The sequence below is a fragment of the Neomonachus schauinslandi genome, chromosome 5 (genome assembly GCF_002201575.2).
Source record: "Neomonachus schauinslandi chromosome 5, ASM220157v2, whole genome shotgun sequence".
Taxonomy (NCBI): domain Eukaryota; kingdom Metazoa; phylum Chordata; class Mammalia; order Carnivora; family Phocidae; genus Neomonachus; species Neomonachus schauinslandi.
In genome coordinates this window covers 28,969,958-28,994,547 of record NC_058407.1, presented here as the reverse complement: position 1 = coordinate 28,994,547, position 24,590 = coordinate 28,969,958, and the positions used below count along the sequence as shown (strand labels likewise).

Here is a 24,590-nt window from a genome sequence, read left to right as displayed (position 1 = left end):
TCTTTCTTTCTTTCTTTCTTTCTTTCTTTCTTTCTTTCTTTCTTTTTTCTTTCTTCATAGAGCAATTATTTTAAAAAGTAAGCCAAGTTATATATTCTTTGCCTCAACACTCCAGGGGCTTCCTGTCTCATGCAGAATGAAGTCCAAAGTTCTCAGATTGGCTCACAAACCTAACAGGATCTGACATCCTTCTGCTCTGACCTTATCTCCCCTTACTATTCAATCTAACCACTCTGGCCTACTTGCTTTTCCTCTATTACAAAAATCACAGTCCTTCCTTAGGTTGGCACACATTGTTTCTTCCATGTGAAGTGATCTTCTCCAAAATGTCTATGGGGCTTACTCCCTCATGTAATTCATGTAACATTTTCTTACCAAAGACGTCTTCCCTGACTATCCAATGCTGCCATTCTCTGCCCCAATTCATTTCTTTAAATCTTCATAGTAATTGTCACTATATAGCTTATTATGTATTTATTTGTCTGTTTTTCTCCTCTAGAATAAAAGCCCCATGAGGAAAGAAACTTGTTCTGTTTTGTTTATATCTTTAGTGTCTACTAGAACAGAGTAGGTGTTCAATAATATATGTTGAATGAATACAAGAATAGATTCATGTTATTTCATAAATTGTGTCTACATGGAATATTATGTTTTCAGGGCAAAGATAAAATGATGTATCTTTTAATGAAATTATACAAAATGAGGAAGTAATATATAGTGAAGAAAAAGTGTACAGGCAGTATTAGAATCAAAATTATCACAAACCCTAAGAAACACTGAGCATTTGGAAAGGAACAGACCTAGAAAGTTTTAATAACAATGTACTGTGTGTTACAAATTCTACTTACGAATATACGTCTACTGTTCAATAGAATTTTTCTGAAATGTATTTTATGATTACATTTAAGATAATGGTAACTTGTTAATAGATTTTTCTCAGGGAAATTAAATATCAGAGTTATGAAAAGGACTTTAGAAATGGGTTTTTACTTCTATTATGTACATGTGAATTCTGAAGAGCAAGAAGTGACTTATACAACCAAAGTTAAAATATAATAAGAAGGCAACAATTTCTAAAGTACATTATAAAACCTATGAGGTTCTCCCTCATAATAATTAACTTAAAATATTGTTCCATTTACCAGAACACTCACACTTACATGCAGGTGAAAGGGGCTTTGTTTAAGAAAGGGTTTGGAAGGAGAACAATAGATATCACATAAAAACAGAAATGAGGAATATTAAAGACAAACAATACCTGCAAGTACTTTTTTTTTTATAATTCGCAAACTGAAAATTTCTTTTCATTTGCCATTCTCTAATTCCTAGCAATGATTAGCAAGAAAGGGGAGATATGTTTGGTTAGAGTTTATGACTAATACTGAAGGCGAAAGAAAACAATATCAAGACATAAAGCAAGTATTAGTCTGTGTAAAAAAGAAAACTATATTCCCAATTCATTAGGAAGTCAGTATTTTCTAATATTAAAGCAAGACAAAAATCATCACACACACACACAACCTACAATCAAATATTTCTTTTTTTTTTAAGATTTTATTTGTTTATTTGAGAGAGAGAGAGAGAGACAGAGATAGAGAGAGACAGAGCACAAGCAGGGAGGAGAGGGAGAAGCAGGCTCCCCACAGAGCAGGGAGCCCGATGCATGACTTGATCCCAGGACCCTGGGATCATGACCTGAGCTGAAAGCAGACATTAACTGACTGAGCCACCCAGGCATCCTCATATATTTCATATAAACATAGACAAAGAACTTCAATAAAAGGAAGTTTCCTAACTTCATTAGGAAACTGTATCTCCTAACGTAAAAAAAGATTATACACCGTGGCCAAGACCAAGCATGATTTATCTCTGGGATGTAAAACCCATTTAACTGGAAATTAATTAACTTAATATACTATATTAAAGAAATAAAAGGCAAAACCACATGATAATCTCAACAGACACACAAAAAGCATTTGAATACACATTCATGATAAAAATTTTCAGTAAGCTTAAGAATAGAAGAGAACTTTCTCAACTTGATAAAGAGCATCTACAAAAGACCTGTAGTTAACATCATGCTGAAAGGTAAAAGACTGAATGTCCACCTCTCTCTTAAAATAGTAAACAAGGCAAAGATGTCTAATTTCATCACTTCTATTCAGTATTGCACTGGAGATTCTAGCCAGTGCAATGAAGCAAGAAAAATAAATGAAATAATTCAGACAAGAAAGTAATAATTAAAACTGACTTTATTCACAAATGACATGATCCCAAATATGGAATATCCAAAGAAGTGCACAAAAACTTCTGCAACTAAAAACAATTTCAGCACAGTACCAGGATAGAAGATTGATATACAAAAATCAATTGTGTTTGCATATACTAGCAAAAAAAATTCAAAAATGAAATCAAGGTTAATAATTCATTCACAGCAGCATCAAAAAGAGTAAAGAAAATAAGGATACATTTAATAAAAGAATTGTAAGATGTGTACACTAAAAATGAAAAAAACATTGCTGTGAGAAATTAAATAATATGAAATGGAGATATTCCATGCTTATGAATTGGAACACTCAATATTATTAAGATGACAGTACTCCCCTAATTGATCTATAGATTCACCACAATCCTTATTAGAGCCCTAGCAGGCTATTTTTGCAAAAATGAACAAGCTGATTCTAAAATTTATATGAAAATGCAAAGAAATAAGAATAGCCAAAACAATTTTGAAAAATAAGAGCAAAGCTGGGGGGCCTGGGTGGCTCAGTCAGTTAAGCGTCTGCCTTTGCCTCAGGTGATAATCTTGGGGTCCTGGGATCAAGCCCCGCATCAGGTTCCCTGCTCACAGCAGAGTCTGCTTCCCCCACCCATGCTCACTCACTCACTCACTCACTCACTGTCTTTCTCTCAAATAAATAAATAAATAATCTAAAAAAAAAAAGATTAAAAAAAATAAGAACAAAGTTGAAAGACCTTCACTCCCAACTTTAAAACACAATCAAAAGCAACAGGAATCAAAAAGTGTAGTGCTAGCAAACAAAATGTGGTATATCTGTACAATGGAATGGTATTCACTGATAAAAATGAATGAACTACAGATACATGCTATGACTCATGCTATGATACATAAAATCATTACAACAAGTGATTCCATTTATATGAAATGTCCAGGAAAGGCAAATCCATGGAGGTGGAAAGTAGATGAATGATTTCCTGTGGCAGAAGATGAGATTGAAAATTGACTAGAAAAAGTAAGAGGTGAGAAGTGCTAGAACTGGATTGTGGTGGGGGTGCCTGGGTGGCTCAGTCAGTTAAGGGTCTGTCTTTGGCTCATGTTAACGATCTCAGGGCTGGGATTAACTCCCACTTTAGGCTCCCTGCTCAGTGGGGAGCCTGCTTCTCCCTCTGCCCATTCCCTGCTCATGCTCACGCTCTCTCTCAAATAAATAAAATCTTTAAAAAAAAAACAACTGGATTGTAGTGATAGTTGAAGAACTATATAATTTTGCTAAAAATAACTGAATTATATACTTACAAAAAAGACAGTAAAGTAGGTGAAATCCCTAAGAGCCTATAAGAAGGGAGGTGAAATGGATGCATGGATAGCCAATTAGAGATGAAAAACCAAGAGTGAGGCCCTTGTGTGAATGCCCATGAGATTTGTTAATATTAAACAAAGATTTCAAAATAGCATGTTTTATAATTTTTTCTCTGTGACCCACCATTTGAAACACAATACATGTATTTAGCATATGTAAATCTGTGCATTTAAACAAAGTTTTTATGAAATACTTACCATTACATTGATACTTTATTTTCCATTCATTCTAACCTATCCTAGCCTAGCCTAGCCTATACCATAAATGTTCTTAATTAACTCATTAAACTTATTTTATTAACTCAGTAATACATCCAGACTGACATTTGAAAAACAGCAATCAAGAAGGTAAAACTGATTATTCTAGGATATAAAAATGAAAACAAAACAACTGCCCCCCCCCCAAAAAATGCCCACCACCAACAGAAACCTTCTGTAAATCATGATATATCAATTTCATTTGGAGTTTTTGTCACAACTCAATAAAAAAAAGAGAGATTAGTAACATATTGACATAACTGACAGCAGAGTAAGGGATAAACCTATCTTGAACCCCAAGTGAAGAAGTGGAAACATTACCAAAATGGCAACTTTATAAAAAGGATTTATTTATAATAGAACATCAATGTCAAAGTATAATTTTTTTTTAAAGATTTATTTATTTATTTGAGAGAGAGAGCGCAAGCACAGTGGGGAGGGGCAGAGGGAGAAGGAGAGAGAATCTTAGGCAGACTCCACGCTGAGCACAGATCCCAATGTGGGGCTCCATCTCACAACCCTGAGATCATGACCCGAGCTGAGACCAAGAGTCTGATACTCGACCGACTGTGCCACCCAGGCTCTCCAACATATAATTTCTGAATCATCATGATTGAACTAAGAACCTATGTAAATTTCTGAAAGAAACAATTTAAATATAACCTTTAAAGAAACCAAAAAATTAGATAAAATAAGCAAATACATAAAATCTGTGAATAACCACATTATTAACTTTTTTAAATATAAACTTTGAATAACATATTTGTTCTATTTCCTCAAAGTAACAATGGAAGTCTTAGTCTATTATACATGAAAATATTGTTACTATTTAAACTAATGAGCATGCCTTACATTTATAGATTACAGACTAGAAAGCTCTGTTACCACAGTGGACCACTGGACCATATCTTCTTGTCCTTATGAATGTACTATAACCCCATAATCTATGAAGAGTTAACTCAGGCACACTGCTAGCTTAACATTCCCTTTTGACCTACCTGACATCTGTTGAAGCTAAAAGTTACAATTGCTATTTTATTCCATATCTATACTTAACAGATTATATCATCTTTTTCAACCAGTACGTTTGTTACAGTGATCAATGACTTCAAACTACCTTGCCTGCTTCATTAAAAATATTATATTCTGGAAGTCAGCACTATAATAAATTTAAGGTAATAGTCCTATTTAAAAAAATATCATTTAAACCTATATTTTTCAGGATGCCTGGGTGGCTCAGTCGTTAAGCATCTGCCTTCAGCTTAGGTCGTGATCCCAGGATCCTGGAATCGAGTCCTGCATCAGGCTCCCTGCTCAGCGGGAAGTCTGCTTCTCCCTCTCCCATTCCCCCTGCTTGTGCTCTCTCTCTCTGACAAATAAATAATAAATGAATCTTTTTTAAAAAATAAACCGGGCGCCTGGGTGGCTCAGTTGGTTAAGCGACTGCCTTTGGCTCAGGTCATGATCCCGGAGTCCCGGGATCGAGTCCCGCATCGGGCTCTCTGCTCAGCGAGGAGCCTGCTTCTCCCTCTGACCCTCCCCCACTCATGTGCGCTCTCTCTCTCTCTCTCTCTCTCTCTCATTCTCGCTCTCTCAAATAAATAAATAAATCTTTAAAAAAAAAAAGAAAAAAATAAATAAATAAAAAATAAACCTATGTTTTTCGTGAAACCAGAATGAATATTAAAAAAATCTTTCTGCAAAAAGATTCATAAGCAAAGCTTCCCTTCCTGTGTCCTAACATCCCGGTAGGGAGTGTTCACTCCCTAGATACTCCTCACACTAGTCAGTGGTACTGCATTACCTGGATGTACTTATGCTCCGCCAGCCCACCAGGTACTTTGATAAGCTTATTGTTGTCCAAGTGAAGCTCCCTCAGATGAGGAGTGTTGGCTAGCGTGCCGTTGTCAATAGCAGAGATGCTGTTAAAACTCAGTCCCAACCTGCAAAGGAAAGCAGAAATGAATGCGTGCACTGCTCAAGGCTGCCCTCCTCACAGGCATTTGTGTGATTTATCCAGTAACGGAAAAGGACTTTCTTCGTTTTTCCACTTACTGTTCCCTTTGCCTAGAATGCTTTTTCCAACCTTTCTGCACTTGGATAAAGCCCATTTGTTCTTAAGTTCCCAGCTTAGAGTCACTCTCTTTGAAATTCCTCTGACAGGCATCCCCTAATAAATGTTCCTGTTGTCACCCTCTTAAAAAACTCAAGGGACTATGTACCTGTGTGTCTCTCCTAGAGAAAAGTGACTGTTTTGTGGCATACCCACTATTAACACAGAGCTTGTTACGATCAATGAATAGCTGTTGAATTGATCTCTCTGTATAATGAATATAATGAATTCACGCCAGAGAAAACTAAAAGGAATACTATTATCATCTTGGTTACTTTGGAAATCAAATAATCATATATTTATTATGTAAATGTATTCATTGGAAATAAAAGGCAGAAGGATCTAATGAATCAATAAACGTCCCTGCCAGGAAGGTTAACAGAATTAGCATCTTGCTTTCGTTTGAGTTTATCACTGACCATCTGTTACTATCTGAATTTGCCTGGTGCCAACATTCCCAGCTTCTGGCCTTGATCTCTGACCTAAGTGTCTCTTTCTTGGCCCCTTTGACATTTCTTATACAATGCCACTCAAAGGTTTGGGTTGCATTTTTTAAATTAAATGCATAAAAGGTGAAACTTCTGCAGCTGTGAGGTCTCTTCCTAGTAAATGGGATTCAAAAGGCAGAAGTCGACTTGGAGATAAGGTTAATGTATTTGGCATTCTGGCGATGTATGACTCTCCGTCAAAACCAGGGTGCTGCCAATCCCAAAGAGCAGAGAGAGGATCCCAGGGATGAGACAACAAGGTCATGAAAGAGCCAGAATTCTAGCTCCAAGAGAAAGAGGAGGAGTCTACTGGGCTACTTCAAATGTAGTGGAATAGGCTTAGGAACTTTCTACAGGATGGTTTTTGCCTGCCTTCAGGTAGTTCTCATCTTTGAGCCCTTTTGGGATTTAGATTTTGGTTTATGTAACTAAAGTCTTTCCATTTTAATCATGGCTTTGTATTTCAAATAACTGAGATCACGGTATATTGATTTTAGGCTATTAATAAAACTGTTGGTTTATCTTAGCTATGGATTATTAACCTGGCACCTTGGCTGAGAACATTTTGTTTTCCCCTCAGTCTTAGACATTTATCTCTTTTGTTTCTGGTCTTTTCTTTTCTATTATAGAAACATGTCTCCTATTCCTTACAACACTTCAAGTCCCATATCCAATTTTGGGCTAATTCAGTTTTAGAATATGATATTCCTAATAATTGATTCAAAGAAACTTCACTTTTCTGATGATTTATTAATATATTCAATCAATAAATGTTTTTGAGGACCTAGTACATTCGCGATATTATCCTAGGCTTATGAAGGCAGAGGACACACAGCTCAAAAACCATGAGTCTTTCCTCAAAGTATAAAATCCACCTAGTAAGGGAGATGATCATAGATGTATACATGTGTAACAGAAGGGAAGTTTGCCTGAAAACCATCTCATATTTTTGGAGAGAGGCATATACTATTTTCTTCCCACTTTTTCCTAATAACTAATTGGAATATTTGCCCTGCAACAATGTTCCAAGATCATTTTTTTTCTTCTTTTCACGGTTTTGATGTTCAACACAAAAATACCTCTCATGTTCCAACATCAGTGAAGAGTAAACCACGTGAGGATGTGATGGTTTCATAGACAGGTTTTTCTGGACTTGATTCCAAAAGGAAATTTGTTTGATAAATTCAAGAATCGGAAAAGTTTGCTTGGCCACTTGGGTCAGTCTGTTCCAATTTAATGAATGGAATTTTTAAAAAAACTCTCCATACCACTTTCAGTACAAAATGAATTTTTCTTCTAAAAAGGCACAAATATTATTAATGATTTACCATATTTGGAATTAGATTATTGTTCACCTCTACTCTTATTACTACAACTACTAGCTATCCTAAAGACAGTTCTATGCAATACGCAATGTAACTTAACTTCCTACGTTGTTCTGCAGCTAGAGGGACAAAATCACAAAGAAAGGTCAGGGATGCATAATGCTATTTTGAAATATATTTGCTGTATTGAGACTGTAATTCAAATATCTTTAGATAAGTGATTTCATATCATTTGAGCCACCAGGGTAAGATGCTATAGCTAGAGTCGTATGGACACGCTTACCTTCAGCCCTCACTGTCCACCGGCTCATGGGAAATCTCCACAGAAATGAGAAAAGCTGTGTTATACGTCATCTGGTCTTAGCTCATTCTCAAGGATAAGTGATATATTTTATATTTATTTATCTACCATAAAATTTATAAAGATAAAAGTGGAGTGAATCAATTTGGCATAACAGCGTGCTCCTTTGTAAGAACATTCAGTAATACCGTTCAAGAGCCGAGTGTTTCTCGAAGATAAAGCCAATAGTTTGCAAGCATTCCCCTCTTTTTATTACTTAACCAGATTGTTAATGTAGAAAGATTAAAGTTAGGCTAGAAAGCAGGAAAGGAATGAATGATTATCTACCAGGAAAAAAAAGTTAATCTTCTGTTAAAAAATAAATAAATAAATAACTTCTTTTGTTAGACTACACTAAATGTCCAGAGACATTTTAAACTCTTCAAAGAACAGAAGCGAGAGAATCTCATCATAATTATTCCAATACTATAGGGTGGGATGCCCAATATGTCCATGTCTCGGTAACTTCCATTTTAAAGCATATTCAAATTCTGAACACTGTGTTATAATTTACTTAACGTTCTGTTAAATGCTACTAAGTTAGAACATATTGAATGAACATACTGATTTAATCGGATACCTTGTACAGAAGATATGTCTTAACCTAAAAACAATATGGTAGATAATTTTCATGGTTATGGTAAGTACACTATTTCATTGTATTTTAAAGAAATAATTGGGCCTGCTGAGGTTTGAGGTTGTTAGGACCAACAACAAAAACAGTCAGCAACCACCCACTGTGTTTCTAATTCGGAGCTTGCAGGCACTTTTACTGGTAAAAGGTCATGAAAGAATATTATTACTTAGCCAAATTATTCAGTCCTTTCAGGCTAGATGCATCAACTTTGGTGATTTTGTTGCTTTCAAGATGTAATTCAGTAAGGGAAGGAGGAAGACCTGGAATAGAGGAAAAAAAGACCATTAAATTAGCAGAGAAATGTAATTACAGGATGTACACAGACTTAACGAGCACGTAGGCCACCAATTTGCTGAAAGACATAGTTTCAAAGGATTTGCTTTTTATCTTTTCCATCAGTTTTGCTTTTTATCTTTTTCTTTATCCCTTTCATAATAATAGATGCTTCTGGAAGTAGGACAAGCACTTTTTATTCTCCTAGATGGATTTTAACAGAAACATGGCCTGTGTTTATCACATAGTAGATTTTTGTCCTAGTAATTATTAGGATACGATTGTAGAACTGAAGTCAAACCCTGAATCTCATTAATTTCCTACACCATTGTTACTAAACTAATACTGTTACTGATAAAAGACCACAACCATAAAATGAAATAAGCATTTGAACTATAATAAAGACATTATGTATAAGGTAAACCTATATACAAATTTAACGAGGTATTTCAGTAATGAGTCTCATTAGTAACTAACACTTGATAAACGAGTGGGCCTTAGTCTTAATCAGCTTTTCCACGTTAAAAAACAAACAAACAAATGAAACAAAACTCAAACGCCTCCACAACATGCACGTGTAGAAAGAGCTAGAGCTTACTTGGACCTTTTAAATCAAGACTGTTTCTTTACACAAGAGGAATGCAGAGGCCTAGAATGAAGTGATCAGCCACATGTAGACCCCCTGGGGAAATAATTTTAGATCCAAAGTATCCGTGAAACCTCTGGATAGTACTTCTCGAAGGGCTATGATTTCTAAAAATGTAATAATATTAATATAAAAGTTTAAGTATTTTATTTTCATTTCCTCCTGCCATCTGAGGATATATGATGTTTTTATACAGCTTTTTAAAGAGCATATTGTTCCACTTACAAGAATAGCCACAACTACAAAGAAAAGAGCAAATTGGTTACATGTCGAACTAACATCTGCTTAGCAGAGAGTGTTGGTTATTTGTCCATAAGGAACAAAGGTGGAAAACTGCAGGTTATGTTTGGTATGAAAATGTTCATGGCACACCACTGAATTCTGTCAATACTGTCTCTTTCATGTAAAAGTTGAGTCCATATTTGATTTGAACTTATTATTTGTTTCTCAATGGCACTATGTTTTGGGCGGGAGATGCTAAGCTATTCACTGAAAGTCTGTCATGTAGCGAACACTGACACTGGCACTTTTTCTAACTTAGCTCATTTAATTTTTTTAGTTTACACATTATTTTTTGTGAACCTCCCTTTCATAGACGAAGAAACACAGACTCAAAGTTCCAAACTTTAGAGGTTATCTAGCTGCCAAGTAGGGAATGTAATATGCTCCCAGATGGTCAAAGGGAGTTAAAATAGCATGCTCTTAACTGAAGGAACTGAAATTGAGACAATATAGGAAAAGCAAGAGGGACTTCACTCCTGTAGAGCCACTGGTCTGAGGCAAAGGTTAAATGTTTCCATACGCTTAGAGGCAAATACCTCCTTCTGGGAAAGCGAACAAACGAGATAATAGTCGTTAGGAGTAATGGGTGTCTGGGCAAGATTAGAAGTAACAATTTAAAGCCTGCTTGCACAAATATTTCTATTTTCCAGGAGGCCTAAAAGAATGTCAACCATGGAGAAGGGCATTCTGTGATTGTCTTGTGTCCACTGAGAATAATGACCACAAGTTAACGACGGTGGGATTGAAGAATGCTTCCCTACTTCTAGTCCCTGACCCTCTGGAAAATTGCCTCTTCCATTCCTTGCACAATACCCCTTCAGAGAGCAACGTTCCTCTTTGCTGTCAGCTCCCTTGTAGGCAATCTATCTCTAATAAACTCCACCGGCTTTCTTTCTCTTGAGTTCAGTGTTCATTTCTATGACCTGGAGGCCCAAGAACCTGGTCTTGGGGTCCGGTGACAAAATCACAACTGAGTCGTTCTTATGACTAAATACCAGGAGACCACAGTCACTCTTGGAATAAGGGATTTCAACCACTCAAATCTCCTTAGAGTAAATAAATGTGAATTTTTAAAATACTCCTCCCATATGTAATTAGCAAGTGAATATATAACAAAGCAAATTGAATATACATCTTTTCTTTCCTATCACCATGTAAAGATGTTTTTAAAAATGTAGTGTCTCTAGAACAACAATTATCGTCACATCCATAATCTTACCCAGGTTCTAAGTGTCTTCCCTTCTGCAGTATCAGTTTGCCAAAAGGAAAATATAGTCAAGAGAAAGATTGAGGGTGGAAGAAAACTTTGCAATAGGATAGAGAGAGGCAAATTTATCAAGAATACCATTAACTTTTGCCCCTGCAGCATTTAGCTAAGAAACTGTACTCTAGTTACTTTTTTTTTTTCTTTTCCCTTTCCATTTTTAAGGTAAATATATTGAGAGCTTACTTTGGGCCAGATACTATGTATGCACATTACCCATCTTATTTGTGTCTATTAATCCTCACAAATACCTTAGAAGATAGATGTCATTAAGACATCCATTTCGGGCGCCTGGGTGGCTCAGTTGGTTAAGCGACTGCCTTCGGCTCAGGTCATGATCCTGGAGTCCCGGGATCGAGTCCCGCATCGGGCTCCCTGCTCGGCAGGGAGTCTGCTTCTCCCTCTGACCCTCCTCCCTCTCATGCTCTCTGTCTCTCACAAATAAATAAAATCTTAAAAAATTAAAAAAAAAAAAAAAAGACCTCCATTTCATAGAGAGCAAAACTGAGATTTTGGAGATGTGCAATAATTAGCCTAAAGTCACAGAACAACTAAGTGGCTGAGTCAGACCTTTCACCCACATGGTCCACGTGAAGAATTCATAACTCTCCACTTCACTCCACTGCCTTGTGTTTCCATCATTGACAGTAGATAGTGTGTGGCCACTAAGACTCCCGGAGGATGGTGACGTTCAGGCATATGGGTCAAGCCTAGGAAAGGCAGACTCATCTATTTTATTGGCATAAATGTGCATAGGAGGGAGGACTTAAGTTGGCAGCAGGGTACGCTGGTCACGCACATGAACTCGCGTCAGCACGGCACAGCCCCAGCTTGGCCACCTCCTAGCCCCAGGGCCTTGGGCACAATGTACTTCGTGTCTTTAAGCTTCGTTTTCCTCGTTTATTAAACAGATATGACAATATTACTATAGAGGAATGGTTTGAGATTCATAGAGCAGAATCCATAAAAAGCATTGGGCACAATACCTGGTATTAATAAGTGCTTAACAAAACTTGATTACTCTAATTTTTATAGTAAGTGTTTAATACATCAAAGTAAGCTGGAGACGGTGAGAAAAGAGCACCTCCAGTAGGGAGGAGACATAAGGAATACAGGTCACTAAGTGATCAAATGTGTTCCCAAGGCATATTTTGGAGGATGCATTAAGAAGGAGAGCAAAATCAAAGATTATGTTCAACACAAGTCATCTGGCAGCATGAAGTAGTGGAAAAGACCTGGACTTTAAATTCCAGCTTTTTTACTTCACCTCCTACAGCTCTACAGCTTTGGGCAAGATGTATGTGTATACGTAATATATAAAAATGGAATTAAATATAATTTAAATTTTAAAATATTATTAAAATATAAAATATATTAAAAATATAAATGTATACATATATACATCTGCCCTGGGGATAAAACAAAAACAAAAACAAAAACCCCACTTGTTACAATGCAACAAGTTGGAGAACCAACATGAAGGTGCTTTATAAAACTGTAGATCAATCTCTATCTATCTGTCTATTTATCTATCTATCATCTATCATCTATCTATCATCTATCTATCAATCTTATCTATACCAGCAGTTGCTATTATGGGCATAAAAACATCTTCTGTAGCAAAAAGACTGTGGAGAGGGCAAGGGGTGGTAAGAAACCATTCTATGGAATATATCTTTTTGGGAGCTGAAGTTCCTGTGAAAGCACAGTGAAGGGTAATTGTTTTCTGTGGGCAAGAACCTACATTTTGTACCCAGTCCAAGAACAAGATATCTAAGTTGAGAAAGGGCCAAATAGAGGGGAAAATTTGAGAATATAGAAGGGCTTTTGTGAGACTAAAACCCTGGGGCAGGGAAAATGTGAGAATTAGAGGAATTGCTTTTTTGGGGATTTGATTTCTTTTCTGATTCACAAAGACTGGCTTCTGTGCCTCTCCCAGGTAACCCTTAGCCCAAGGCTGTGTAAGGCCTGCTCTTTACCTGCCTGGCTTTGCTCCGGGCAATAAGCTCCTTGAAGGCAGGGAGTATACCCTATTCACTGTCCTGTCTCCAGGGTTTGGCACTTTGCCTAAGCAAAATGAGTGTCAAAATATTTTTAAGAAATAATAAATGGTAATATTAATCCATTACTTATTTGCATACCAGATACTTCTTTAATTAGTTATTTAATTTTAAGACAAACTAGTGAGTTGTATATCAGTGTTATTGCCATTTTACAAATAAAGAAATTGAGGTATAAATATTGAATAACTTGTCCAAGGCCTTAGAGCCAATTAGTGACAAACTGAACTCAAGCATACCGACCAAAATCCATACTCTTTACAACATACGACCGCCACTATCATACAAGAGCATGGCCACTGTGGATGCTCTTATTCAGATGATAATGCCTGAGATGTCCTAAGATGGAAAGGAATTCACTAAAAGATTGGAGACTCAAAGTAAAAATTGGCTCAATTTCAAAGTACTTCATGTATCTTTTTAATGTCACTAAGGCATTCTATTTTTTAAATAACTGTACTTTTTCCTTCGTGCTATCACAATTCTTTTTTTTTAATCCCAATTCTTTAATATGAAATCATTGTGTGTTAAGTTGTATCTTAGAAGAGACTTTATAGGTAGAAGGGTCTAGCCATCTCTATCATGGGCCTGGATGGCTCAGGGGTCATCCAGGCTCAACAGAAATACTTCCGAGGGTAAACAATTTACCAGAAATAACGTTGGCTACTTCAGTCACCATTTAAATTTCCAAAACAATTTTTTCTAAATGTTAAGGTTTTAAGATTTAGGTGTTCAAACTGCTTTGGAGAGTTTTCTATCACCTTGAGGGATGGTGGTTATATTGGTGTCAGCAATGCGGATATAGGAGAGCTTCTTCATTCCCTGGAAGGCTCCATTTTCAATTCCTGAGCTCTTCAGTGGGTTGGTGCCCAGTTCTACAAATGCAATAAGTGCAAAGCTTTAGCGGACAATATTAGGTATTGCAAATCAGAGTAGTGTCTGTTTCAACAAGGATTCTAAGAGACATTTGGGTCGATAACAACTTGACTGAGAAACAAAAGAGAAATTAAAGGACACACTCTTCAAAGGGATAGCAAACTGAGGTAAAATTTTCTCTTTTTAAAGCAAACAACAAACAAATGCAATAAGAAAACACAAAGATTTATGGAAAAAGCAATAGTGGCAAAAACAATAACAAGAAGATTATTTAAAGTGCATACATAGGTTTGCACAGAAATCAACAAAAAACAAGTGTTAATAAGTCACACTTATTATGGGGCTTTTACTTTCCTGAGATGAATTAAAATGTTAAATAATTTGAAATTAGCATCTTGTAAGCCAATTATAAAATCACCATTTTTTACCACACAAAACCTTAGAACACATTGTTTAAAGCAAATGATTTATAGATGTTCAGAATAGAAACAATTCCCATGATGGAAAGGTATCCCCACATAGCTCTAATTAATCACTACTTAATTCCATCCCGCATCTTGGGCATGCAGTAGGGTGACTTTGGCCCTAGAGTTTTCTCCACATTCTCAGATCCTCGAGGACGAGAAATAAAAACATTGTAAGGCACGATTCAAAATCTCATTTCTGCCAATCTTGCTACTGTTAACTCCTATAGGCTAAAGACATGTAAGCTCTAGCTAATTTACCTTCCTGCGGCTATCGCTTACTTGGAATCTTCTAAGGTGGACCTTCAATTCTGGCCTTAGAGTTATAAGAATATCTGTACCTATGACGATCATCTGGTTCAGTCCGTTGAACACAGATTTTCGCACTTTGGTGATCTCATTCTCATGGGCACGCAGCTCCTGAAGAGTTTTGGGCATTTTTTCTGGCAGTTCCTTCAGATGATTCTTGGACAGATAAAGTCGTTCCAATTTCAACAGAGGTGTGAATGCTGCAGGGCTGATTTTGCTAATTTTGTTGTTGACAAGAATCAACGTCTGTAGATAGTGAACAAAAACAACACCTTAATTCCAAAACACACATTCTCTCTCTCTCTCTCTATATATATATATATTGCAAGAAATCAGAAAAAATCAAATATTATATATATTGCAAGAAACCAGAAAAAATTAGGCAAATATGATTCTTTCACTTAAGAAGTGTATGCGGATCTGAACATCAGGAACATCAGGAATAAAGGTGATGAACTATAGATTAGAGATTATAATATAAATACATAGATAGACACTTAATTTTTAAACAGTAAATACTCCTAAAGATTGAAATTACCAGAGTGACCCGAAATACTTGAAAAGAATCCAGTGCCATGGGCATCCATCCCTCAGCCTAAAATCCATCCTCATTGACTGCTGCCATGGATTCCCCTACAAAATGGTGGCACCAATTTCTACTACCATCGGCAATGCAAGAGAGTAAAATTTTCTTGCTTTCTTGCAGCCTTATAAATTGAGATATATTTTTTTCAAAAAGTTTGTCAAATTAGTACAACATGTTGCAGCTCATTGTAATTTCTTTGCATTTCTTTGTCACTTGAAAGGTTAAATTAATTTCCTTTCATTCTGCTACTATTTACTGTTATTTTTGGGGGAGAAAGGACTACCTGATCACAATACTTCTCATTTTATTAAATTTTAATATATTTTAATAGTTGGTTTACAGAAAATAAAGATGTAGTTAAAATGAAATGCAGAGCCTTAAATACATTTTTCTTCTGTTTTTGTCCTTTTTACATACAAAGGTTTTATGTAGCTAAATATGCTAATATTTTTAGTAATTCTTAAATTTTTGTTTCTGCATTCTTCTAATATAGAAAATTACTTCTCATTCATTACTGGTATACATATAGCTATTGCTAAACTTATTTTTGGACACCTCATTCTCTTCCAATGATATATATGTCTGTAGAACCACACTTATTATTATTCGAAGCCTTCTTATCAATTAATCCTAAGGAATTCAGGATCATTTGTTCAAGGTCTAAGAAACCTTTTTTTCAATTGTAGTGCACTTATGTGCATATATGAAAAGGCATAGGGACAAAAAATTAAAAAAATGAGAACTTCCAGTGTCAGAAATGCAGGAATACTTTCTGAAGGTAACAGCCGGTTAGTTGACCCATGTATATGCTCATGTAGTTCACATTATTTGACTAACTAAAACTTCTTATAAGTAACAATCTTTCAGCTAATCCTAAAAGATGATGGGTTGATTAAAACAAAATCCCAGGAAATTCCAATGAATATTACAGAAAATTAAAAATCTCATGAGGGTTAAAGTCATAGGAAATTAATATTAATGAGCAAAATGTCCAGGAAATTAGTAAAAGCAAGCACTAGAGGAGAGGTTCGAGAGGACTTGTGTCATTGAAAGACACCCAAAATGGCAGATGCTTAATTATGAAGAAAGAGAAGATCTTCTATGGCCATCTATGGAAGAAAACTCTGAAAGCTTGATATCATTAAATGCATTTAACATGGTCTGAAAAATCTGCTTATTTTATGTTAAGTATGAAACCTATTATGAAGGATCAGCCATTTCAGCTAATAAAATATTGCTTTTTTTTTACTAGATAATAACTAGATGATGCCTCTACCTGTGAGCATGCCATAGTAGTATCTGCTGTTAAGTTTTGGGGGTAGTATGACATTTGCTCCAATTATTTCTTCAGTACAGTGGGAATAATAATAGCACCTACAGGGGGTACATGATAATGTATATAGACTTCTTTGCAAAGTGCCTTTCAAAAGGCATTGCCTTTCAAAACTACTAGTGTGTTTTGGAATTAAGGTTGAAAGTTTCAGTCCAATGGAAAACGTTCCTCCTTTCAAATTAAAATACATTTGAAACATAAATAAACTACGCAAATTTTAGTCATAACGAGGTAAAATCTTAAGAGCTATATGGATTAGAACTTCACCGAAAACAGACCCACAGGTGAGGCAGCTCTTTCTGCCCCGGGTCCTGTCCCCCTGCTGTAATAAAACCACCTTAAAAAAAATCCACAGGTGAAAAAAAGTTATTTGTGTATATACAGTATTGCTTAAAGATGGTTGATGTTAGTTCCATACACAGTGATATGTATTAAAGAAAGCACACTTAGAATTGTAACAGGCCATGACAAGATGTTGAGATGGGACAAACAAAAACAAAAACTAATTCCTCTTGCTAATGCCAAAGGCCAACTAAACCAGAGAAAGAGTCAAAGATGAACGCCTGGGAGAATGCCTCAGGAGATCAGCTGATGAAAAGGAGAAAGCTCTTCCCGTAAGCAACCCAAGGGGATCTCTGAAAATGGTTCGCTATTCACTTGACCCAGAAAATCCTACAGAATCATGCAAATCAAGCCGTTCAAATCTTTGTGTTCACTTTAAGAACACACATGAAACTGCCCAAGCCATCAAGGGTATGCATATCAGAAAAGCCACCAAGTGTCTGAAGGATGTCACTTTGCAGAAGCCACGTGAGCCATTCAGTTGGTAGGTGTGCCCGGAGCCAAACAGTCAGGCTGGACACAGGTGGCCCCAAAATAGTGCTGAATTCTTACTGCACATGCTTAAAAATGCAGAGAGTCATGCAGAACTTAAGAGTTTAGATGTAGATTCTCTGGCCATTGAGCACATCCCGGTGAACAAAGCTCCCAAGATGCAGGATTGAATTGACAGGGCTCATGGCCGATGAAGCCCTCCCTAAGGGAGCTCTCCCTGCTGCACTGAGATGATCCTTGCTGAAAAAGCAGATTGGTCTTAAACCAGAAGAGGAGGTTGCACAGAGGAAAAAGATATCCCAGAAGAAACTGAAGAAACAAAAATTTATGGCCTGGGAGTAAATTCTGCCCCAAATAAATGCACATAAAAGTAAAAATAGAAAAAAAGAAAAGGTAAAAGACAAGCAGAATCGGTTTATCATGACTTTGCCAAGAGGTGAGAGAAGTCAGAGGAGTAGAGAACTTGTTGCTTGGGGGCAGGAAATGCCTTGAGCACCACTTAAAATAAAATTGAAGCACAGCCTCAAAAATCAGCCCTACCTACTTCTTTGGTAACTAAAGAAAAAGGGATCTAGCCTGGGAGGCAGCGGAGAGGTGATGAAAAAAGCAACTGGCAATGGAAATGGAATGGAAGTAGGAATAAAAGCATTTTCACCACCTTCATCCAAGAAGGTGATCGAAAGGAACAAACTTCCCCTTATAAGGTATATAAGGACAGGAGAGGTAACATACAACATGATGACCATAGCCAACTCTGTGGATAGCATATTTGAAGGCTGCTGAGAGAGTCAGCCCTAAAAGTTCTCCTCACAAGGAAAAATACATTTTTTCTTTTCATATATATATATAGAGAGAGGAGATTATGGATGTTAACTAAATTTATTGTGGTGATCATTTTGCAATATACAAAGTCATTATGCTGTACACCTTAAACTTACACAGTGCTGTATGGCAATTATATTTCAATAAAATTGGAAGAAAAACATGTTGAAACCTGACTTAATATTATGTACAGTTTTCTCCAAAGCCATTTATGTAGGGTTTACACTCTATCAGGTATTGTTTTAAGGGGTGGTATGGTTACTATCATATTTATCGGCAATTAATGGACTCAATTCACAATGCTCCTGAGTTTTGATCTCAAGATTTGGCTCTTATTTGCTGCGTGACTATGAACAAGAAACTATAAACAAGTAATCTCTCTGTACCTGAGTGTCCTCTTCTGTATAAAGGGGTTATCAAGAGTGTCTACCTCAAAAGAATGGTTCTAAGAATTAAATAAGTGAGTGTATATAGGTATTAAGCCTACTATATAGTAATTGCTAAACAAGTGTTTGCTATTTTTAAATCTTTGACAATATTTTATTTTTAGTTAACAAAAAAAACCTTCCTGACTAGATTTTTTAAGCATGAATTCAAAGGAAAGATATTAAATGTTGGCATTATAATACTTAATTTTCCATTATTTCATGGGATAATTGTGTTTTTCTGTTACATATAAGTATAAAACTACTAGCGGGCACCTGGGTGGCTCAGTTGGTTAAGCGACTGCCTTCGGCTCAGGTCATGATCCTGGAGTCCCGGGATCGAGTCCCACATCGGGCTCCCTGCTTGGCAGGGAGTCTGCTTCTCCCTCTGACCCTCCTCCCTCTCATGCTCTCTGTCTCTCATTCTCTCTCTCTCAAATAAATAAATAAAATCTTTAAAAAAAAAGTATAAAACTACTCTTGCACAGCATGTACTACTCATTATGAGACACACAGTCTAAATTGATAAAATTATTGAGAAAAGAGGAAACTTTCTGTTAAATCCTTTCTATTTTAGTCTTTGCTAAAGTTTCATTTCTCATCTTCTTTTTCATTCAAGTGTGGCTTTCCTGGCTGAAATTATAATGTTTATTTGCATAATAACAAGGGTAGAAACGATCATGAATGAAAGAGTAAGAGAAAAATAGCAGTTTAACATCCTCTGAACAGTTGGAAGCTCTAATAAATTCTTCCTCTCTTCAATGTATACTTTGAAGTAGAAAGAAAGAGATTGCCAAGATGGGAGTTGCCTAAAACATACTGAGAAGGAAACGTGGAAAAGAAAGAACATATTATTACAAATGCCAGATTTAATGAGAGTGTCACAGAAACCAGATATCTCTTATTTAAGGCTATGAAGAGTTTAAATAAATTATTCAGATTATATTTAAACATACAGAAAGTTAGGATTAGAGTAAGAGAATTTTCCTTCCTTAAAAAAATAGCTTTACAAAATAAGTCAATCAGAGAAAGACAAGTATCATATGATTTCACTGATATGAGGAATTTAAAACAAGACAGAGGAGCATAGGGGAAGGGAGGAAAAAATGAAACAAGATGAAACCAGAGAGGGAGACAAGCCATAAGAGACTTAATCTCAGGAAACAAACTGAGGGTTGCTGGAGTGGAGGGGGGTGGGAGGGATGGGGTGGCTGGGTGATAGACACTAGGGAGGGTATGTGCTATGGTGAGCGCTGTGAATTGTGTAAGACTGATGAATCACAGACCTGTACCCGAAACAAATAATACGTTATATGTTAAAAAAAAAAAAAAGAAGAAGAAGAAGAAAATAGTAGGAAGGGAAAAATGAAGGGGGGGAAATCGAGGGGAGGATGAACCATGAGAGACTATGGGCTTTGAGAAACAAACTGAGGGTTCTAGAGGGGAGGGGGATTGGGGGGATGGGTTAGCCTGGTGATGGGTATTAAAGAGGGCATGTATTAAATGAGCACTGGGTGTTATACGCAAACGATGAATCATGGAACACTACATCAAAAACTAATGATGTAATGTATGGTGACTAACATAATAAAATAAAATTAAAAAACAGAAGAAAAAATAGCTTTAGGGTAAACTTATAAAAATAAAATGAAGTTTTAAATTTTAGTTCATTGAAAATAATAATAATCTTTTCTTAATTAATCTTTTAACATATCCAATCATAGTTTAAATAGTCATTGGCAAGCCTTGTTGGTATCACCATTAGCTTACTCCCAGTGAAAACACTCTGAAGGCAGAGAAAACATGAATTGGGGCTCAGGCCTGGCATCCTATCAGTGGAGATGGATCCCTTTGGTTCAAGATTTGAGATCTCTAGCTCAAGCCTTATCCTCACTTTTCCTAGCCCGTGTCTTCCACTCTAGCCAATTCCTATATCTGCTTATTTTCTTCTGCCTGTCCTTTCCTTTTGTAGAGAAAACACTCTTTTCTTCTCTTCCTTTCAAAATTCTGCTAATCCTCTAAGACCCTTTGTCCCATATTCTCTCAAATACTAACTGGTAACCTGATGTAGGGTATGTCTGACTTGTCTCTTTCTTGGTGCCCATAGCATTCACTACTTACATCACACTGGGCTTCTATTGTTGGACACTTCAATAAATTTTATTTGCTGCTTTTGTTTATATTAATTGTTACACAGAGAATCTTAAAATCTTAAGGAAAAATCTTTGCAACCTTCTAAAAATATGGTACATTTTCTCCTAATGGGTGTTTACTGCTTTTCTCATTCTAGCTGTCAGAAAGTTGATAACTAAATCTTGTCCTGATTATATTAACTCTATAACATATGATCACCAGTTTTACATTATTTCCCTTGAATCTATATTTCTTATTCTAATACATAGCAGCCAGATGAATTATGTTTATATTTATATGTATTGCCAATTCTTACTATACATCCCTTCAATTATTTTCTATAATGGCTGCAAGGACTAAATGGATGTGAGATTAATATGCTCCCAACCTTAAAAATGTATTTCTATGATATTCATCATAAGAAGCTGTAAATTTATCTCTACATATAAGTCACTCACAACTAAGCAATTCTCTCCATTGTTTTCTGAAAATTCTAATGCTATACATTGTTATTTTTAATGCTGAGCAAAACTCTGCTTCCCTAAAATTTCCACTCAATTGTCAAGAGGACAATTCTGTCATCTTGTAGTTGAAGTAAGTAAATTCAATTTCTCCTTTCCAGCGTGGCACTTCAAATACATCAGTCATGACCTTTTTCACTCAATTTGGGCATCCACATCTCTGTCAACTGTGCCTATAAGACATGATTTCCAAATTCTTTATCCTCATGATGATCATTCTGAGGATACTCAAAGGTTAATGCCCTTCCTAAAATGTCTTGCCCAGGACCAGACTTAATACTTCAGGCGTGGTCTACCAGAGTAGAATACAGAGACAGTGAGACTTGTAGTATTTATTTTTGACATTGAAGGCCGGCTTATTTATACTAAATGTGCAATGATATTCTGAGGGGAAACTACATTCTATTTATCTCACAAGTAGAGAGCTGGACTAGAGGATACAGTTTATAGGGATTCTGATGCCCTACCTGAAAAGACAATGCATTTACTCTTACAGAAGGCTGCCTTAGCAAAACCAAACCCTGTTTGATTGGGTTGGTCATCCTCCATTTATAACACACCCTCTTCCAACTATAGTTCTACTCATTCTTTGTTCTATGTGATCTTCTTCTATGTCCTGGGAAGATAAACTCTCGGGACTGCTTCACCCAGATGACCTTGATCCCCGGCCCCCAGTTAGGTTCAGTCAGAGGAGACGCTGACAGGAAATAAGGAGGTAGGACTATAGCTCCCTGCCTCTTTCAAGGTGGGCTTGGGTGTTTCATAATGCTTTGTTGGTTCCTATATCCCTCTGTAAATCATCCCTTCAGTAAAGCCTTCTCTGTGAACGCTTTTGAGAGTGTCACCAATTTTCTGCTGGAATCCCGTCTGGTAGACTGGATGTGTGACATCATAATAGAGTAGAGGTAAGTAAAAATCACAATCAAAGCACAGATACAGATAAGAATGCAGCATGCATTGTCCTAAATACAAAGCAAGATATAGATATATAGATATGAAGATAGAATTATATTTACTAAGTAAAATATGGATGGTTATCCCTTTTTCTCTTGATGCCAATCTTGGAGGCTTTATAACACTGACACCTCTTAGAAAACTAATGAAAGAAGACAAAAGAAATAAAATAATACTAAGATCAGAACCCATTTTGTATTTTGTTCCAATATTGAAGTACCCTCTAACTAGGAAAATAAAGACTTTTATTCATGACGTAAGAGAAGATTAAGATATAAAGTACTTTTTAGGATGCAAAGACCAAAGATATATGGGGTATATGTAAGAAAATTGGCTGATTTTTTAGGGATTAATGAGTATGATGTTTTGCTCCCCTCTTACCTCCTAAATAAAGAATTTAATAAATGCTTCCGTGCTTATTTATTACCATATAGTACTCTTGGCCTTACCTAAGTTTTGTTTTGAAAAATCCTGTGAGTCAGATCTTGTTACAACTCAAAAACAAACAAACAAACAAATAAACAAAGAACTCTTACATGAAGGTTCTTCAGGTTCTTGAAGTCCCCATCTTTGATTTCGGTTATTTTGTTGTTTTGCAAGTCCAGCAGTGTAGTGTCAGGGGGAAGATCTTTCGGCACTTGTTCCAGACCTTGCGTGAGAGTAAAAGCAATGTGCAGTCAGTAAAAGGGGCACAGGACCACAGGATCACAAAGGATGTGTTCACAAAAAATCAATGTTGCAATGAAAGTTTTACCACTACCATATTTTTTCTTCTTCTAGGAATTTTATCAGTTGTAGTTTAAAATATCTGCTTTATCCTTTCCAAAGAAGTCAAATGTTACATATATTTTTTAAATTATACACTGACCACATTATTTTCCCCATGTAATTACTTCTCTGTGTAAAACTAAAATTTATATTTTGTAAGGGAGTGGCTCAAGTTTCTCAGGGCACATTAGGGTTTTACCTCATTGTTCTTGTTTTAGAAAATAATTCCTTTGATAAGGGTTGAGTGCAAGTGATTTCTAAATCTATACCTTTCTACATAAATATACCATTTAGTAGAGAACAGCTTTAGCCAAATCATCAAAGGTCCGTTTGACCTAACCCAACATTGCCACAGATTACATTTAAAATGACTCTCTCTCTTCCATTGGCTTTGTTTCATATTGATGTAGGATGTTAAGTAGAAATTTTCTATTCTATTGACTCAAATTCATGTGATCTTTTCTATATTTGAGATTGCATAACATAAATCAGAAAGGTTTTTCAACCTCTCCATCATACCTAAAACTTGAATTCTTTCATTTTCATTCAACAAAGCCTTATGGAATACCTCCTAGACACCAACAATTTATCAGGCCCTGGGAATAGAGCAGGACAAAAACAGAAATTGCCCGCATCCCCGTAGAAAATATAATTCAATCTATAGTTTTCAATTAAAAAGAAAATTGCAACAGGTAATATAATTGCTATGTTGGGAAGATGTCTTTCCAATTTTGAACCTTATGCATATATGCATATATGCATATACTGTTAAATTATCATGGTAGTTATCGTGCTATCTTCCTGTCTTCCATGAAAATTACAGAAAGCGTATCTGAGATCACCTACCTTCTAAGTTCTCTGCAAATACTTTTTTACTCACATGGCTCTGTTGATAGTGGGGAAAAAAAAAATCTAGTACCCAATTCAGAGATCAACTATTATTATAAATTTAAATATCGAAATACATGTGATTCTAAACATACATAAGTATATTCCAAGAACTTACTACAGAAACAGTTCACAGAGAAATGACAAGACTGAAGTGTTTTTAGTGATAAACAGCTATCTTGTAGGAGGATATTTAACTGCATTATGTAGTCACAATCACTGCCATTTTCAGAAATGTCAGTTTGATAATTTCATGCAATTAGGAGTGGCAGACTTCTGCCAAATCTTTGATAATTAGTGTCCTCCAACCAAGAAAAGACACATTTCCTTTCATTTGGAAAAAAAGTTAACTGCCTACATTTCATTATTACTCCGTGGGCTTTTTGTCAA

General features: G+C 36.0%; 1 protein-coding gene across 2 annotated transcripts in view; it reads right to left on the bottom strand.

The window, feature by feature from the left end:
- The window catches only part of DCN (decorin), a 42,494-nt gene that overhangs the window by 843 nt on the left and 17,061 nt on the right, over positions 1-24,590 (bottom strand). For both annotated transcript variants that reach the window (XM_021687324.1, XM_021687325.2), the window contains exons 3-7: positions 23,081-23,193; positions 14,969-15,182; positions 14,049-14,162; positions 8,929-9,022; positions 5,664-5,802 (exon numbers count right to left, since the gene is read on the bottom strand). In XM_021687324.1, the coding sequence (XP_021542999.1) occupies positions 5,664-5,802; positions 8,929-9,022; positions 14,049-14,162; positions 14,969-15,182; positions 23,081-23,193 (674 nt within the window). The remainder of the gene's footprint in view (positions 1-5,663; positions 5,803-8,928; positions 9,023-14,048; positions 14,163-14,968; positions 15,183-23,080; positions 23,194-24,590) is intronic.